General features: G+C 55.6%; 2 protein-coding genes across 3 annotated transcripts; one reads left to right on the top strand and one right to left on the bottom strand.

Annotated features, from left to right (window-relative positions):
- The first annotated feature begins 1278 nt into the window (after positions 1-1278).
- On the top strand, positions 1279-13011 carry TTC16 (tetratricopeptide repeat domain 16). The gene is given in 13 exon segments (XM_047069952.1): positions 1279-1545; positions 1547-1652; positions 1807-1946; positions 2922-3022; positions 3114-3243; positions 5361-5575; positions 6216-6460; positions 6825-6966; positions 8988-9153; positions 9682-9824; positions 9997-10177; positions 11605-11692; positions 12098-13011. Coding segments are annotated over 13 exon segments (2469 nt in total). The 5' UTR covers positions 1279-1371; the 3' UTR covers positions 12736-13011.
- On the bottom strand, positions 10485-17174 carry TOR2A (torsin family 2 member A). 2 transcript variants are annotated; one of them, XM_047069963.1, is made up of 5 exons: positions 16481-17174; positions 15654-15919; positions 14720-14895; positions 13903-14030; positions 10485-13729 (listed from the first exon to the last, which is right to left on the bottom strand). In XM_047069963.1, exons 1-5 carry the CDS (start codon positions 16629-16631, stop codon positions 13485-13487), a joined length of 966 nt encoding a protein of 321 aa, XP_046925919.1. In that variant the 5' UTR covers positions 16632-17174; the 3' UTR covers positions 10485-13484. The 2 variants fall into 2 exon arrangements, with proteins under 2 accessions (XP_046925919.1, XP_046925927.1); XM_047069971.1 differs by lacking the exon at positions 13903-14030 and having other exon boundaries at positions 13594-13729.
- Positions 17175-18392: the final 1218 nt, after the last annotated feature.

Raw genomic sequence — 18392 nt, forward strand, 5'->3', positions numbered from 1 at the left:
TCCGCGGCGCCGCGTCACAGTGTTCCTGTGGGGTTTCTTGTGGACTTGCGGAACCCTTGCATGACCTCCGGATTGGGAGGAGGGAGGCTTGCTCTGGCCCCTGCTGTGGCCCTGCCTGGTTGCGGAAACCTGACAAGTCCTCTCCCTGACGTACCTCAGCCTCCCCCGCCATAAGTTTGCTAACCTCTTCCCGGCTCTAACAACCCAGGGACCCCGGAGGCGTGGCCAGAGGGGCGGAGCCTGTGGGCGTCCTGGAGATGGTGCCTAGCAACGTCAGGGGTGGGCCTCGGGAGGTCCTCCCGGAAGGGAATTCAAAACAAACTCCAGAGAGGTGCGTGAGAGGGTCGGGAGGGAAGAGACCAAGGCTGAGTTCTCAGGAAGGGTTTTAAGCACAGGAGAGGAGAGGCAGGATCAGTTGTGCAATTCATTAAAGTCCCTGGCCGCTGCATAGAGAACTGAGGGCTTGGGACCTGTGTCCGGTGGGGAGTTCGGAGAGGTGGTCGGAGCTGGTGACCGGACAGAGATGGCGTCGACCCAGACGAGAGGATGAGAGAAGAGAAGGGATCTAAGAGATCTTAAGGAAGTGAGGCAGACAGGACCGGAGGTGGACTCCCCGAGGTGGGAAAGCCTGGGGCAGGAAGTGCTCAATTTGGCCTGCTGGGCATGAGAGTCCCACAGGATAACCAGAGGGGCTGCAGGACCTCCTGGGCCTGCAGCTTGGGGCGGGGCCTCAGCTGGACACATCAGAGTGTTGGGTGTCAGGAGATGGATCTGGAACTGAGGGGAACCAGGAGGAGAGCAGAGGGCAGTGTGTGTACGAGAACCCTGGCCCTTGACTTTGACCATAGGAGAGGGAGAGAAGCAGGACTGGAGAGAAATTGGAACATCCCTAAGGGGAAGGGGGCTAGGAGCGCCACCAGGACCCAAATTGTTCTGGAGGCCTCCTACCAGCCTCATTTCCAGCCCTCGTCCATCCTGTAAAACACCTGAGGATAGTGTGTCAGTGGAGCAGAGGTCATCTCTGAGGCCTCCCCCCAACTTGCTGTCCCTTGGTTCTAGGATGCTCTGAAACTTGACCCGGCTCCCTCACAGCACGTCTCAAAGCCATGGGTGAATCCAGTCCCAAAGGGACCCTACAGCGCATCTTTGGGACCAGCCAGGTGTTCCAGAACATTGATGATGTAAAGCCAAAGGCCACGGGATTAACAGTGCCCCTCAAAGTCAGGGAGTAGTGAGTGACTACCTTGTCCCAGGGTCCCAGGTTCCTACTCTGCACAGCCAGTGACATGCCCTACAGCTTTGGGTTGGTTACTCTCCCTCTCTGGGCTTCGGTGAACTCAACTGTACAACAGGGCTCTCCCACATCAGCAGATGAAGATGGTGGCCTGGATGAGCTCCAAGAAGGCCAGCCTCCTCTCCCTGGGTGTCTGTCTACCTGCCCAACCCTGTCTCTCCACCCAAGCCTCCCTCCTCCCAACCCACCTGCAGCTGCAGCTGTATGCTCTGGGCTGGCCAAAGTCAGGGCCAGCCCCTCTGCTTCCTGCCCACCCCCCCCCCACAGCTATCACCAAGGCCAGCAGTGCTTGGAGAGAGAGGACTGGGAGATGGCCGTGCTGTACTTTTCCCGCGCCCTCCATCTGAACTCCCAGCTGGTGAGCGGTGGGCATGGGCGGTTGCTGACACACACTTTGCCCTCACCGTTGAACCTGCCAGGCCCCTTCTCTCGGTCCCTTCTGGTAACTGAGCATCAGGCCTCAGCGGACGGTGGGGAGGGGACACAGCTTGGGTCCTCTCTCCCTCAGGTAGACTTCTATGCTTTACGCGCCGAGGCCTACATCCAGCTCTGTGACTTCTCCTCGGCCGCCCTGAACCTGCGAAGGGCCTACTCCTTCCAGCCGGAGAACACCAAATACCTGGAGCGGCTTACCTTCGTCCTTTACCTGCAGGTGCCTGGGGCTGCCGCAGGCCCACCCAGGGCGCCCGCCTCACACCCAAGCCTGTTGGCTCTCCCTTCAGCTGTGGGGGTTTTCGTTGCTCCAGGGACCAGCTCCGCCTCTCTAGGGACCTTCTTGTCCCATCTGTACCTGCTGCCCTTCTCGTGGCCTCTCCCACCTCCAGAGCTGGGTAAAGTGTTTTGCAACATCGCCCAATGAGAGCTTTCTGCAATGATTACAGTGGTCTGATTACAATGATTACCTGGGACTGATGAGCCTTTGAGATACAGTGTGACCGGGGAACTAATTTTTTGGTATTACTTAATTCATTAATTTAAATTTGTACAGCCACACGAAGCTGGTGGCTACTGTACTGGGCCACATAAACCTAGCATCTAGAAAGGCTCAAGCACTAAAAAGGTAAGAGCATTCCCCATTCACAGTTCAAGACAAAAGTATTAAGTCACAAAATACCAACAAAGTCCAAGACTTGCATTTCTCTCTGTTCCTGTTTCTGTATTGCTGTCCCTCTCTTTTGTAATGTTTATTTATGTTTGAGAGAGAGAGAGAGAGAGAGAGAGCATGAACAAGGAAGGGGCAGAGAGAGAGGGGGAGACAGAGAATCCCAAGCAGGCTCTGCATGGTCAGGGCAGAGCCTGATGCAGGACTTGAACTCACAAACCATGAGATCATGACCAGAGCCAAAGTCGGACCCTTAACCAACTGACGCTGAGCCACCCAGGTGCCCCTGTATTGTGTTTTTGTCAACTGTATAATTCTCTTGCTGTGTCTCCCTAGCCCTGTATCTCTTTCCATCTCTGTCCCTGTCTCTCCATCTCTGTGTCTCTGTCCCCTGAATTTTCTCCTAGATCTGAAGGGCTGTGTCCCTGTCTCTTGTTTCTCTTCCCTCCTGCCCCAGTGGTGCCCCCTGCAACTGATAGGTGCTGCTGGGTTTCAAGCAGGAGTGACTCCCCCCTGTGTCCCCAGGGCCAGTGCCTGCTCGAGCAGCGTGCCTTCCTGGATGCCCTGAAAATCTTCTCGCAAGCCTCTGCACTCCAGCCCGAGAAAGCCAGCTTCCGTTACCGACGGTGAGTGCCCGGCATGTGTCCTTGTTCCCCTGGCAGCCCCTTCCTGCCCCTCTCGCCCGGCAGACAGAGTGCCTCTGCCCCCTACCCTCAGCATGGCCTGTCTCCTGGCCCTCAAACGGCACCAGGACTGCCTCTCGCTCGTCACCAAGGAGGTGCAGCTTGGCACGACCAATGCCGACGTCTACATCCTCCGGGCCAGGCTCTACAACTTCTTCCAGAAGGTAGAGCAGGGAGGGCAGGGCGAGGGTGGCCCTCCCCCTGCCTGGGTGCCCCCAGCATACCCTGTGATTACAAGAGGCCGCTAAGCTGTCCATGTGGTGGCGACACTGTCCTCTCCGGGCAGAGTCCCCAGCCGTCACTGACCACTCAGCATAGTTGTCCTGTTGTCACTCAGCTCTGGCTCTGTGCCAGGCCTGTGTCGGCCCTCAGAAACCCCAGGGTGAGAAACCTATGCCATCCCTGCCCTTATGGAACTCACAGCCCAGGGGAGACGTCCTTAAGCAGATAATTACACAAAGAATGGTTTCACGAGTGTGGGGGCACCCAATGATCCATTAGATAAGGCAGCCCTTCCTCCCTTCCTTTGTCTCCTTATTTTTTTTTAAATGCTTATTTATTTATTTTAAGAGGGAGAGAGAGCATGAGCAGGGGAAGGGCAGAATCCCAAGCAGGCTCCGCCTAGGTGCAGAGCCTGACGTAGGGCTCGAACTCACATAATGTGAGATCATGACCTGAGCTAAAACCAAGAGTCGGATGCTTAACCAACTGAGCCACCTAGGCACCCCCTTTCTCTCCTTATTTGCCTCAGTGAACATTTTAGGAGCCCTGCGCTGGGCATGGGGCCAGACAGTATAGGGAACAGCTTGGGGGCAAGGGAGACTTGGGGTCACAAGAGAGGAGGGGACTGCAGGTATGAGAGGGCATCAGGCAGGGTCTTGTGAACTGAAGAGGACCCTGACTTCTTCCTGGGGAAGCAGGAGCCTCAAAGGGGAGCTCCCTGGGGCAGTGGGCTTTCAAAAGATCCTTTTGGCTCCCAGGTGGAGTTTGGGCTGGAGGGGCAGGTCGGGAGGCCAGGAGCCTGGGTGCCGTCCAGTTGGAGAGGAAGGTAGAAGGGAGGGTGGCCATGGGGGTGGCAGGAAAGGGGCAAGTCCCACAGTCCTTTGGAAATCAGGAACAGAGACGGACGTGAGAGGGCTTGAGGGAAAGGGAAGGATCCAGAACAATGCCTGGTGTTCCTGCTTGGCCTGGTGCATGGGAGTGGGGGAACTCGGGGGGACGAAGGAAGGGCTGGGTGGGTTCACCTCAGTCACCAGGTGGTGCATCCTGGGGGTAGCCGGAAACCTGAGCCTCTCCGTGCTGGGGTCTGGGCTTCTGGGCCCCACAGTGACTCAGTGAGAGAGTCTCCTCCCGAGGCAGGAGACTCATAATTATTGTAATTATCAGTAATTGCTGACTGTGGGAGTTCAGCCCCTCCTGTCACCTCCACCTCTGTCATATGTACACACCTTCAAAGCACTTGACCCATGCTTGTCTTTAAGACTCGAGGTAACCCCCTTTAGATACAACCCATTGTCCTCTTTTCACAGATGAGGAGCTGGGTCCAGAGGGCCTGTCCAAGGTCACACAGCCAGCTCTCATTGGTGCTGCCTTTGAACCCAAGCCCACCTGCTCCAAAGCCCTGTCCCTTGCCTCTGCCATCTTCCTCCTCCTGACTTCCACTCGCACCTGGTGTCCACACTGTTTGCTGTGCTCACCCTCCAACCAATTACCCTACAGGCCACATAATACTTGCTAAAACTGTTTGTTGACTCACTGACAGATTTGCTTACCCAGTGGAAGGTATTTGCCTGGGGATGTTTTCTGTTTGTGCCCAGGTCTGTATCTGTTCCTTGCCAGAGCGGTCTTGGGCTTAAAGGTCAGGGGAGTTGGGGAAGGCATGTGCGTGGGAGGATAGGGAGGAAATGACAGTCACGGTCAGGAGGACACACCCTCCACCCACCTCGAGTGAGCTTTGAAGAAGTTCTCGAAGGAGGAGGCATCTGCAGCCCCATTCTACGGCGGAAACCACTCAGGCTGACCTGGCTCACCTGAGGTCACATCTGGAGAAGGACCAGCAGGGATGGGGCCTGGGATGGGATTTTCCCATAATGCTCCCTGCTTCCTTCATGAGGCAAAAAACAAAAGGCGGAATAGCAATGCAGGGGCACTGAGGATGGGGGACACGGTGCCTGCCTGCCCAGAGAAAGGCCCCTATAGGCCTGGAGGTGTGCTTTCACCACGGGACAGGTCGGAGCTCAGCTGAGCCTGCAGCCCTGATGTCATCCTTGGCCCCCTGCAGCCCAGCCTCTGCTATCGAGACCTGCACAGAGCCTTGCTGTTGGACCCCAAGCACCCACAGGCCAAGGTGCTGCTCAAGATGATGGTGGACCAAGCCCAGCAGGCTCGCCAAGATGCCGGGATCCTAGCCGTGCAGGGCAAGCTTCATTACGCTCTGCGGCGCATCAACTGTGCCATCGAGAACAACCCTCTGGATCCAGGCCTCTTTCTTTTCCGGTACTGGGTGGGGAGGTGCCCATCTTGGATCGTGCTGTGTGGACTCAGGAGAGGCCTTGATCCTCCCCAGGCCTCAGTTTCCCCATGTAGCCTCTAATAATCTTTCCCTACAACCCATTAGGGTCAAAGCTGGGGAGAAGGTTGTAGCTGCTCTCGCCCTTAGAGGAGGGGCAGGCAGCCGCCTCAGTTAACCTGGGAATTCTGGCCCCCCAGGCCTGCTGAGCATCCATGCTGGCAGGCTCAGCCCAGCTCAGTGGACAGGCTTGGGTTTGAATCTTCCCCCCGCCCAGGACTCAGTACACGATTTGGGGCCGTTTAAGTTCCTTGAACCTAGGTTTGTGCATATAAACAGTGGGGTAAAACATCCGCCCCACATACAAAAAGGCCTTTTGCATAGAGGTTGGCGTGCACCTGCTTCCCAAAAACAAAGGTGGAAGCTATTTTTGAGTAAAACGAAACTACCAGTGACCAGCAGGTTATCCAAGTGGTAACCCAGAGCCCGCCCCACATCTAAGCTAGAGGCCGAGGAGGGGGGCCCTCATGCCACCTCCCCCGGTCAAGATGGTCCAGAGTGGCCAACAGTCTGGCTGGCCACCCCGGTTGGTGGGGGTGCCTTGGCCCTCATGCCCCTCCCCCGCAGGGGCATCATGTACCGCCGCCTCTGGGAGTTTGACGCGGCTGTGGAGGACATCCTGAAGGCGCTGGACATGATGAGCGAGCGCCAGGAGGACATCGCGCAGCAGGCGCAGCGGCAGCTGCTGCTGGCCTACAACGACTTCGCGGTGCACTGCTACATGCAGGGTGCCTACCAGGAGGGGGTGCTGCTGCTCAACAAAGCCCTCAGGGACGAGCAGCAGGAGAAAGGCCTGTACATCAACCGTGGGGGTGAGCGCCGGCTGCCCCTGCCCCTCTAAGTCCGGAGCTGGGCACCTGAGGCCCCTCAAGGAGGGAGGACGGGAGGAGGGAGAGAGCCTCAGTGCCCTGGGGACACACTTTGGGAAGTGCTGCCTTAGACAAGGGCTACAGTCTATTCAAACTGCTGAGAATCAGGCTACTGGTAAAAGGTGCCCCGAGGCAAGGCAAACCTCGGCAGGCACCCTCCACCACCGGCAGGTGCCCTCCACCGCCCACGGGAGTTCGTAGCCACCAGTCTCAGGATCCCCTGGGGGTGGGGAAGCGGGGCTGGGCCTCCTGGGCACTGGGCTTGAGGACCCACTCAGCCCCCTGCCCCCGGGTCCCTGGGCCCCAGATTGTTTCTTTCAGCTGGGCAACCTGACCTTTGCGGAAGCGGACTACCAGCAGGCGCTGGCACTGAGCCCACAGGACGAGGGTGCCAACATCCGCATGGGCCTGCTGCAAGAGAAGATGGGCTTCTGCGAGCATAGGAGCAGGTGCGTGACTTGTGGGCGGGACCCCGTGGCGCTGGGGGGCGGGGCATGGCTCGAGGCCGCCTGCTGGGACCCTGGGTCGAGATCCTCTGCTCTCCCAGGCAAGTTTTTGTGAAAAATTAGTCACTTTTTCCGGAATATTGTTATGGTAATTGCACTTTTTATAAAACATCTCCAGTGTTCCGTGTGGGGCTTAAACTCAGGAACTGTGAGATCACCATCTGATCACCATCAGAGCCCTAACGGACTGAGCCACCCAGGCGCCCCTCCTATGTATATATTAACAAGTAGTACCATTTTACAAAATGAAATAACGTTAAACTGTCTTTTGACTTCCGATCTTATTATATATGCGACTATATCATTCTTCTTTATTATTTGCATGGTATTCCATTCTATGGAAGTACCACAATTCATTTCCTTAGACAACTTTCTACTGATGAATATTTGGGCTGTTTTCTGGGATTTTTTTGTTTGTTTGTTTTATACATAACGTAATGAACACCCAAGATATACATTTTCATGCATTATACTAGGAATGCCACAGTTAGATTGCTGGAAGCCAAATTGTTGTGTTAAAGGGTGTGAACATTTAACATTTTAAAACAATATCTTGGGACACCTGGGTGGGTCAAGTCAGTTGAGTGTCCAACTCTTGATTTCAGCTCAGGTCTTGATCTCAACGGTTTGTGAGATTGAGCCCCACCTCCTTGGCTTCATGCTGATAGTGCAGAGGCTACTTGGGATTCTCTCTCCCTCTCTGTGCCCCTCCCCACTAGTGCTGCCTCTCCCTTTCAAAAGAAATAAACTTAAAAAAAAAAACAAAGAAAGAAAACCATAATATCCAATTGTTCTCCACAAATAGTAAGCTGCTGTAAACTTCCCCCAGGAAAGGAGTCTTCGTTTTCCCAATCTCCCTAGTGCCAGGTGTTAAGACTGTTTTCTTTTCTTTTCTTTCTTTTTATTTTTTAAGACTATTTTCAACTCTGCTAATGCAGTAGGCAAAGAAACACTCTTGAGTTCATTTATGCTGCAAGTTTAAATGGCTAGTGCACTGCCATTTTGTGCGTGTTCATCATTATGGCTGGTCCCAACCAGATTTTTTTTTTTAAATGATAAATTGCTCTTTAAAACTTTTTGTTGTTGTTACAGAGTTCTTTGTAGGCTGGGAAAATTATCGTCTGCCTCTGTGGGAAAATATATTTCTCCTATTTATTAGCTTTCCTTTGTGGTGGTTTTGCTACTCGGTAACTTGGGATTAAATCGTAGTCAAATTAATTTTCTCCTTTTTAGCTCTTGGGTTTGTGACATTCTCAGAAGGGTCTTCCTTACTCGTAGATATTAAAAACATTCACTTAGAGGGGTGCCGGGGTGGCTCAGTCAGTTAAGTGTCTGATTTGATTTTGGCTCAGGTCTTTTTTGTTGTTGTTGTTAATGTTATTTATCTCTGAGAGAGAGACAGAGACAGAGACAAAGCATGAGCAGGGGAGGGGCAAAGAGAGAGGGAGACACAGAATCTGAAGCAGGCTCCAGGCTCTGAGCTGTCAGCACAGAACCCAACGTGGGGCTCGAACTCGTGAACCGCGAGATCATGACCTGAGCTGAAGTCGGATGCCCAACCAGCTGAGCCACCCAGGCGCCCCTGGGCTCAGATCTTGATCCTACGGTTCTCGAGATGGAGCCCCACATTGGGATCTGTGCTGACAGGCTGATAGCAAGGAGTCTGCTTGGGATTCTCTCTCTCTGCCCCTCCCCTCCCCCCCACTTTCTCCCCCTCCCTCTCTCTCAAAATAAATAAGCTTTATTTAAAAAAAAAAACATTCACTTATATTGGGGTCTTATACTAGCATTTAAGTGTTGGGGCCATTAAGAGTGTTACTGTTAGAAGAGCAGAGGGGCATGGTGGAGTTGGGGGAGCAGAGACCAGCCTGATTTTCCCCAGACTCCCCAGTGGGGCCCAGCAATTGCTATTTCCCTCCAGAGGGCCCAGCTCACAGCAGCCTGTGACCCACTGTGTCCTGCAGGCAGTTCCATAAGGCAGAGAGCCACTTCTCAGTGGCCATCCAGCACAACCCCCGGAAGGCCCAGTACTACCTGCACCGTGCCAGGAGCCGGCAGCTCCTGCAGAACATTCTGGGGGCCCGCCTGGATGTTGCCACCGTCCTGCTCCTCAACCCCAAACAACCTAAGGTGGGTTCCTGCTGGGCCAGGAGGGCGGGCTCCAGAATCAATACCCACTGTTGCTTAAAGATACCCCCTGTTCCCAGCAGTCTGGTTTCCTAGAATATCTAACAGCGGCCAATGCCAAGCACTTACAGTGTGCCAGGTCCTGTTCTAGCCACTTCAACTTGCATTGCCGTTTCCCCTCTTCAGCACCCCATGAGACAGGTAACATTATTATCACCCCCAATTTGCAGGTGAAGAGGGTAGGGTTCAGAGAGGTCAGTTCCCTTGCCCCAGGGCACACACTTAGAGGCCAACCCCCCACAGGCTGGCTCCAGCACCTGCAGTTGGCTGGCCAGGTCGGGGTCAGTGTGCTCTCTTCCGGTAGGCCTCCTCACAGGCTCCTCCCAGTTCTGGAGCAAGAAGGTCTGGCCCTCTAAAAACCGCAGTTTGTAAATGCTTTCCATGTCAGCTCTGAGAAGGGCTCTGCAAGGGCAGGGCAGCGCCACACCCTTCGCCCCCTGCCCTGGCCCACACCCGGCTCTTTCCTGGCAGCTGCTCCCACTGATGACCAACCTCTTCCCGGGCATGTCGGTGGAGGAGGTGCTGGGCAGCCAGGCGGCCCACCTGGCCAGGTTGCAGCTGGATCGGGTGTCGGAGAGCAGCCCGCAGGCTGGCGTCCCTCAAGGCATCGTGGGGTAAGTTCCTCAAGTGGGGACCTCGGGCCAGGAGCGGGAAATGGCCGGGGGTCAAGACTCCTCCTACCCCACTGCCTCCTCAGGCCATTCTCCAGCCCCCGGGGCTGGTGGGCTGAGTCTGGTGGGGGGGGGGGGGGGGCTTACCCAGCGCTCTGGGGCCATGGCTTGGCAGGCAGCTCAGGGAGCGGGAGCGAGAGCGCCACAAGGCTCGGGCCCTGCAGCTCAGGTGGAAGCAGGAACAGCCTTTGGCCGAGACCTCTGAAGAGCTCAAGGCCACCACCCCCCAGACCCTGGAGGGAAAGCCAGAAGGTCCAAAGGAAGAAGCTGAGGCCCCCAAGAAAGAGGAAAAACAGGTGAGTGTGCCACATGCTGGGGCCTAGGGCCTGGAGGTCTGGGGGGAGCGTACCCCAAGCCAGGGCTGAGGGATGCAGATTGGCTGGAGGCTGGCATCCGGGTCTGGCTCTGCCGCCACTCAGCTGTGTGACTCGGGCTGGGGACATTCTGCTCTGAGATGGGGATGGTACCAGTAAGGGGTACACCCCTGAGGAAGGGCACACGAGGATGTGGGCCCCTCACAAGGAGGCCTTCCCACACTTGGCCACACTCACCTTCATAAATTCTGTGTGTGCTGGCTGTGCCAGGATTTTCTTAATTCTGCAATCCAGTTCAAAAAACTTTTTTATTGAATGTAATGTAAATATAGAAAAGTACACAAATCCTAAGGGAGCGAGCTGATGAATTTTCACAAACTGAATACACCCACGACACCATTATCTTTTGAAAGACCACATTCCCAGGCCCCCTGCCAGGTCCCTCCCCTAGCCCAGTGCACCCCCAAGGCTGTCCTGACTGCTGACATCACAAATGAACATGTCTGTTCACGCCCGTGGACAGATACAGTGTGCCCGCTTGTCTGACTCCTTTCACTAAGCTTGTTGGTGAGATGCATCTAAGCTGACCGCTCATTCTCATCGCTGTAGAGAATTCCATCCTGTGGAAGCCCCACGATTTGTCCGCTCCCCTGCTGATGCGAGTACACTTGTGCTCAGAGGAAACGTTACGAATGAGGAAACGGACCACGAGCATCCCTTGCCATAAACGGCAACAGCCAGCGCTAGTTTTTTAGCTCACGCTGCAACACACAAATGCAGAACTTTGATTTGTGTGCCCTCTGAAGTCATCGTGAGCTCCCTCCCTCGGGGCGAAGTAGAGCTAGCGCCTGCCCGTCCTCACTCCCATTCCCCTCAGCCTGCAGGCGTTGAGTGGGTCGGAGGGGTCCAGCAGCCACACGCCTGGCTGTGGCGTCCTGCAGGCCCGGATTCAAGCCCCGCCTCTCTGCTTTCTTAGCTGCGTGTCCCGGGCAGGCTGCTGCGGCACCCATAGCCTGGGTTTCTGGACCATGAGAGGGTAGTTCCCTCCCAGATATGTGGGAGGATGAAATGGGAGAGGCATGTAAAGTGTAAAAACATTCCTCCATTCTTCACTAGCTATTCCCCAGGGCACAGCACTTTACCGTTTACAGAAGCCTGTCCCACACTTGAACTCATTTGCCTTTTGAAACTGAGGCCCAAGCAGCTGCCCAAACACTCCCTTTCTCAGAGTGCCATGCCAGTCTGGTCTGCCCACTCCCCTTCCTGGCCAGTCTTAGCCTGTCCGTGTCCCACCCAGCCCCAAGTGGGGACCCTTGAGGAACTCTAAGCTGCTGGTCTTCCTTCCAGAGCTGTGCCACTGGCCCACGGCCTCCCACAGCCGGTGACTGCCTTGCCTGTCTCTGCCCTAGGAGGAGAAGCCGAAGGCCGCAGCCAGCAAGGTGAGGTCCCTGTCCAACAGCTACCTCAGCCAGACGTCTTCAGGCTGCATCTTGGGCTGTAAGTCCCCAGCGCTCCTGCCGGCCCTGAGTACACTAAAGCGGCAGAGTGGGCCAAGGTCAGGGGTCAGAGACTCTCTGGCCCGTAGATGCTTCTGGGCTCTGCTTCTTACAGCTGTGTGACTCTAAAGCAGGAGTGAGGATCCTCGCTCTGCAAGGGGTGTGGGTGAACCCTCAGTGAGGGCTGCACGAGGGGGGTCCTCACCGTCTCCCGCTTAGCCTACAGCCCTGGCCCGCCTGCAGGGCTTGGGTTGCCGAGGAGGGCTGGGCTGGTGTCGTCTGGCAGACCTTCCCCTTGGCCACGCAAGGCCTCTGGGGCATAGGCAAGGGTGAGACGGACACCTCCTTTTCCTGGAGCTGTCTGCGAAGGGCAGCCTGACAGGTACCCTTGGCACATCCTTCCCAGTCAGGACCCTGTCCACCTCAGAGACAGAGATGTCCACTACCTGCCAGGAATACAAGAGCACCTCGGGCACTGCTGTGACATCCTCAGTCTCCTCACTGCTGAAGACTCAATCCTCAGACCTGTTGGAGAACGGGGAAGACCTAAAATTGAGCCACAGGCCCAGAGAAAACGAGGCCGCCCGGGGCCAGAGCCGGAGGCCCAGCCAGACCGCGGCCGCCCAAGGCCAGAGCCGGAGGCCCAGCGAGATGAAGGCCGCCCAGGGCCAGGGCCAGAGGCCCAGCAAGACGGAGGCTGCCCAGGGCCAGAGCGGTAGTTCCAGCGAGACAGAGGCCACCCGATGCGCACGACGAAAGCCTAACAAAACCAAGGCCACTAGGGGCCCAAGGCAGAGGTTCAGAAAGACCAAGGTTGCCCATGGCCATAGCTGGGGACCCAGTAAGGCTGCCACCCAGGGCCAGTGCTGGGGACTGATCCGAAGTCCCAGCAAGACCAAGGATTTCTATGATCCAAGTTGGAGCCCCAGCAGCACTGAGGCCACTCAGGGCCAATGCCAGAAGCCCAGCAAGACTGATGCTGCCCAGAGTTTGAGCCAGAGCACGAGCCCAGGTTCCAGCAAGACTGAAGTAACCAGGGCCTGAGCCTAAGTCTCAGAAAACCCCAGCCAGAAAAATCAAGGCTGGCCAGGACTCCAGCCCTAGCAGTTACATTGTTCTCCGGAGGGACCCTTCAGCCCCTCACTTCTTGCTGGGTATGGAAGAGATTCTAACCCCCTCCCCCCATACACACACGCTCACTGGCACTCAGCAAACTAGCCTCCTTCCAGAGCAATTCGATACCTCAGCCAACATTCCTCTGGTCCCATGGCTAAGTTTATTGTATTTGTTCTCTTATAAAATTAAAAACTTTAAAAACTAGGCCCAAGTGGCAGCTTGTGTCCGTCTGTTCACGGAGACTGAGAAGTCTCAGCTTGGCTTTACGATACTGGGACATAGGGTATGGAATGGAGGATTGAGAATACGGTGCCAGACCAAGGGGCCAAGAGTAAGACTGAAGAGGGAGGGAGCAGCCATGAGCCACAGTCCCTGAGTTACAATTCACATTTTAAGAAGGCTCAAGCTGGAGGGCAAGGTCAAGGCTCACTGAAGTTCTGGGGTCACCAGTGGTTTCCCTAGGGAAGGAAGCAAAGGCCAAGATGCCCTGAGAGCAGTTAAGAGGCCAGGGCCTGCCCTGGCCCCCTGGCCCCTGGCCTGGCCAACATGCCTCCTCATCTTCACTTTGGACTCTGGGTCTCACTCTCCAGGAGGCTCAGGAAAAGAGTCCCCACTGAAGAGGCCCCAGGGCTCTCCTGCACAGCCTGGCCAGGAGGGCAAGGGTGCCATCTAGAGAGTCAGAGGAAGAAGGCAATCCTGGAAGCCACAGTTTTGCAGCCATTGGAGGAAAAGAGCTGCTCGTCCTCAGGGAAGAAGGTGGTGCTGTCCAGCACAGCCTGGACGACCTCATCCCTTGGCTCCAGGCCCAGCTGGGCCAGCTCGTTGAGCACGCAGTGCCGCACATGGTGCCGCTGCAGTGGGAGGAAAGGCACCAGCACGTCTAGGAGATGCTCTTCCATGATGCCTGAGCGCCAGAAGCCATCTGCAGGAAGGGACAATGGGGGAAGGGTCTATGTTGGGCTCAGGGACAGCCCCGGAGCGCCAAAGTGTGGGCTGAGAAGTACCAGGTCGGTGGGCAAAGCATCAGACCCAGCCCTGGGTGAAGCCCAACCTGCTGAAGTTACCCCAGGGGGGGGCCTCCTGAGCGGAACTCACGGTGCGGGTTGTCCAGCACAGCCTGGGAGATGACCAGCTCCAGTTCCTGTAGGCGGATCTCCTCACGGTCCCGGCGGCTGCGCCACGCCTCCAGTGCCACCTGGTTGATCTGCTCACCACCAGTGTTGCTGAAACCATGGGGGACGCAGGCTCAGGAGGGGCAGGATGGCCCCTGCTTCCCACGTGCCACCTAACACAACCTGAGCCTGGGGACCCAGCTCAGTACCAGCAGGAGCCAAAAAACGCACTGAAAACATAGCACAGGCACCACTTCCCCTCTCCAGCGCCTGTGTCTACAACCATGACCCCTGGAAATTCACCTATATGTGCCACGCACTTTAGAGTTTACAAAACACTTTTGGGTCCCTTAACTGACTTTCCCTCCCCCGGCCTCTAGGAGGACAGTGAGGCATTGATATTGGCCCTGCTGTGCAGAAAAGGAGATGGGAGTTCAGAGAGGTGAAGTGATTTGCCCAAGGAAACATAGCTAGGACTCTTAGAGGTGGGACTAGAATTCCAGTCCTGTTTTTCCCAGGTCTGTGTCCTCCTGGCCACAAAAGAGGGAAGCCCCTTAACCTAGCAGGCTTCCACAAACAAACAGTGAAGATCCCAAAGACTGAGCCTGGAATGGGCTTTGAAAATGTCAAAATGTGAATAACAGTGTCACAGTGAGAGTGTAAGGGGCTTTGGAAAAGCCCAACTGGGCCTGGGGGTGGGGGGAGGAAAGGTATTCTGCTATGGGACCGCAGGCCAAGACTGGATAGCTGAGACCTTGGACAGGTGTCCCCATACCATCCTGCTGCAGAGCTGGACCCACCTGATGAAGATGAAGATGGCTTTGCGATAGTTGGTCCCGAACACAACCCAAGAGGAGCCCAGGAAAGGTCGCAGGACCTCCATCAGGCCTGGGGCCAGCTTGTCCATCTCGTCAAAGAGGAAGAGGGAGCGGCTGCAGGCAGTGAGGTTCCCCTGGACCCAGCTCTTAAGATCCTTCTGCAGGGGAGAGGCAGGAATCTGAGGGAGATGCTTCTCTAACCCCAGACTTCTTCCCAAGGCCAAAACTAATCCCCTTCCCAGGAGGGCATGGTCTCCCAGAAAGAACTAATCCTTTCATGGGGCTGCGGGCAAAACTGTGGCCCTGAGAAGCGAGGGACTTATTCAAGCTCACAGAGCAAGTCAGCAGGCTCACAGAGACTCCAACCCAGGCCTTACGTCAGCCTGATCAGGACTCATTCTCCGATCCTTCCTACTTTCCATAAAAGGGGAAGGTTGCTTTATGCCCCCTGAACCTTCCCAGTAATATTGACAGCTGAAACAGATGAGCCTGCAAAGTACCTTGCAATCAACAATAGTAGTAGTAAGAGCGACTATTTACTGAATGCTTCCTCTAAGCCTCAAATTGGGACTATGCTTTGCAGAAAGAAGATGACGCAGACTGTCTGGCAAAGGTAAGTGCTCAACAAATAATACCTGCAACTATATGATCCCGTGTCCCTGGCAACAACCTTGGCAGGAAGGTACCATTACTGCCCCTCCCCCGCCCCGCCAGGATTTAAAGCAAGAACTCCCTGCCAGGTAGAATGGCACCATCTCAAGCTCTGGTCATGATGGGTCCTGAGGGCTGGGGCTCCAACTGGCTGTGTAGCTTGGAGCAAGTGACTCTCCCTCTCTGGACTGAGGATTCATTCACTCCCTAGGGTCTGGCACCCCAACATGCAGGTGAATGGTGGCCCAGGATGCCACCAGCCTACCTTGTAGCGCTCCACGTGGCCGGGGTGGGGGAAGTGGATGACGGGGGAAAAGTGGTGTACATGAGGGCTGCGGAGACCACCCCGGAAAAGGTAGCGCGCCAGCAGGGAGCTGACATAGGACTTGCCAGTGCCTGTCCAGCCATGCAGGGAGAGGACCAGTGGCTTGGTGGGGGCTGGGTTCTGCACGAAGGCCTTCAGTGCCTTCACCACCAGCGCCTTGGCCAAGTGCTGGCCGGCAAGGTGCTGGGCCAGGTCACACTCCAGACCTAGGGCCATAAGAAGGGCAGAATCAGAGCTGAGGACACACACAAGCTTGTCACGGAAGGGGGTGGGGAGGAGTTCTATCTGGAAACCCGGTCGAGGGTTCCCTGTGTTCCGGGACATTTTTACGTTCCCCTTCTGTAGAAAGGGAGTGGGGCCCTTGGGGTCTCCGGCTACAGCTGCCACCCTGAGACCTGACTCAGCTCAACTCCAAGTGGGTGTGAGCTGTCAGCAGGGCTGGCCCAAGGCTCCTGACCACGCCCGAGGCAGGCTTCTCCCCTGTGGAAGCCCAATCTTCCCCCCAAGGCCCTGCTGTCAAATGCCTCTCTCCATCCTGGCAGGGCTCTCCCTGGACCCCAAAAAGGCTTCCTCAAACCTACGCCCCAAGTCCGGAGCTCCAGGCTCTCAGTCCCGCAACGCCGGGCCCACTTCCGGCCCCAGCCATCCGGAAGTCCGAGTGTCGCGGCCCCGGCCCTCGGTTCTACCCTCCAGGTCTGGCCCTGGCGCAACCCTTGGGTGCAAAGGCTCCCCGGTCCGCCGGCCCCCCCGCTCCTGCGGCTCCTCACCTTGGAAATCAGGCTGGAAGTCACATTCGCAGAAGGCGCCGAAGTGGCAATGCAGCGAAGTCAGGTCCCAGGCGGCGGCCGCGGCCGAGACCAACCCCAGCAACCCGAGGAGCGAGCCCCAGGGCCGGCAGCCGCGTGTCGCAGCCGCCATACGGGTGAGGCCGGAGCCGGGTCTGGGCCAACCGCCCCTCCCTAGAACCACAATTCCCGGCGTGCATCACTCCGTGGCAGCCACTGTCCGTAGACTACAACTCCCGGCTCCCCTCTGAGAGGCCCGCGCCGCCTTCCGGCAGCAGAACCGCAAGATAGCCTCTAGAGGGAGCCCGCGAACCGCCCAATCCAGGACGGCGGGCCACGTTTCCATGGCCACGGTAACTAGGAGACCATAATCGTGCCGAAAGAATAATAAAGGTTTATGCCACAAAGGGTGACGTAACAATTGTAGCAAAAACTTGTGCGGCACCTTAAAACTTGCAAAGAGCCCTTTCCGTGCTCTTTTTTTCTTTCACACGATAAAAGAGCGCTCAGTAATATAGCTTTTGGTGAGCACCTACTACGTGCCATTAGTGTTAGGTGCCTTATAGATCATAACAGTGCCTGTCAGGAAGAGAAATAGTGATATTTTGGGCCGCCTGGGTGGCTTAGTGGGTTAAGCGTCGGAATCTTGATTTTGGCTCAGGTCATGATCTCACTAACAGTGCGGACCCTACTTAGGATTCTCTCTCCTCTCTCTGTCCCTCCACCTCTCTCTCTCTCTCTCTCTCTCTCTCTCTCTCTCACTCTATTTCTCTCTCTCTTTTTCTCTCTCAAAATAAATAAACTTAAAATAAGAGATGGTGATATTTCAATGAGATACAGGCAAAGTGTTTTGACTCAGTAATCGATAAATGATTATTGACAATCTATTATGTATGAAACATGGCAGTCCCCTACCTAGCAGCTACTGTGCCCTAAGTGCTTGAACATCAGTCCTGAGGAACTGATCTTGTTATTGTCCGCATTTCATTGAGGAGGAAATTGGGATCCAAGGGATTAAGCCTCTTGTCCAAGGCCACCCGAGTCAAGCTGCTGCCAAAGATCTAATGCACTATGTTAGCCAGCCTCTCTTGGTCAAAGGATTTAGAAGGCAAAGGACCCCAGAAGTTTTGTATTCAGTGAACAGGCTCCACAGGTGTCCAGCCTGGCCAGGAATCGTTTTGATCCATATTGCCTACCTCCCCTATCCATGGAATCAAAACAACTGCTTTCAGGGCCCTTCTTAGAGATTCCCTGCCCCAGCTACCCTACTCATGTGCACATGCACACACACACACACACACACACACACATGTACACACACAAAGCCTTCTGGGGCCACTTCAAAGAAGTTCAAGTCAGGACACCCAGGTTCCAGCCTTCCTCATTCTGCGGCAGTGACCCAGGGGGAGTACCTTCTACTTCCAGTTCTCAATTTTCCAGAGGGAATTGGAATCCGAAATTTCAAAAAGCCTGGGTGCCTAGGTGGCTCAGTCATTGAGCATCTGACTTCAGCTCCGGCTAAGGGCATGATCTCAGAGTTTCTGAGTTCGAGTACCATATCAGGTGAGCATGAGTGGGTGTGCCCCGCCTCTCTCTCTCTCTCTCTCTCTCTCTCTCTCTGTCTCTCTTTCTGTCTCTCTCCCTCTACCTCTCTCTCGGTCCGTTGTGGGATTCTCTCTCTCTGATCCTTGCTCACTTGCACTTTCTCTCTAAAAAGGAAAAAAAAAGCACCCTTCCACCCCAAACATCTGAAATGCTTGGTAGTGCTTTTGTGAGAAACTTAGCTGGGCTTCCCCTTAGTAGGGGCTGCCCAGGATTTCTCCCACTGGTTGGAATTAGCCATGTATCTCCACCACTGGTCTGTGAGCTCCTCCAGGACTGGGACTGGGTTTTA

The sequence above is a fragment of the Lynx rufus genome, unplaced genomic scaffold (assembly GCF_022079265.1).
Source record: "Lynx rufus isolate CCGP_SWC_20201006 ecotype Redwood Valley unplaced genomic scaffold, mLynRuf1.p SCAF_10, whole genome shotgun sequence".
Taxonomy (NCBI): Eukaryota; Metazoa; Chordata; class Mammalia; order Carnivora; family Felidae; genus Lynx; species Lynx rufus.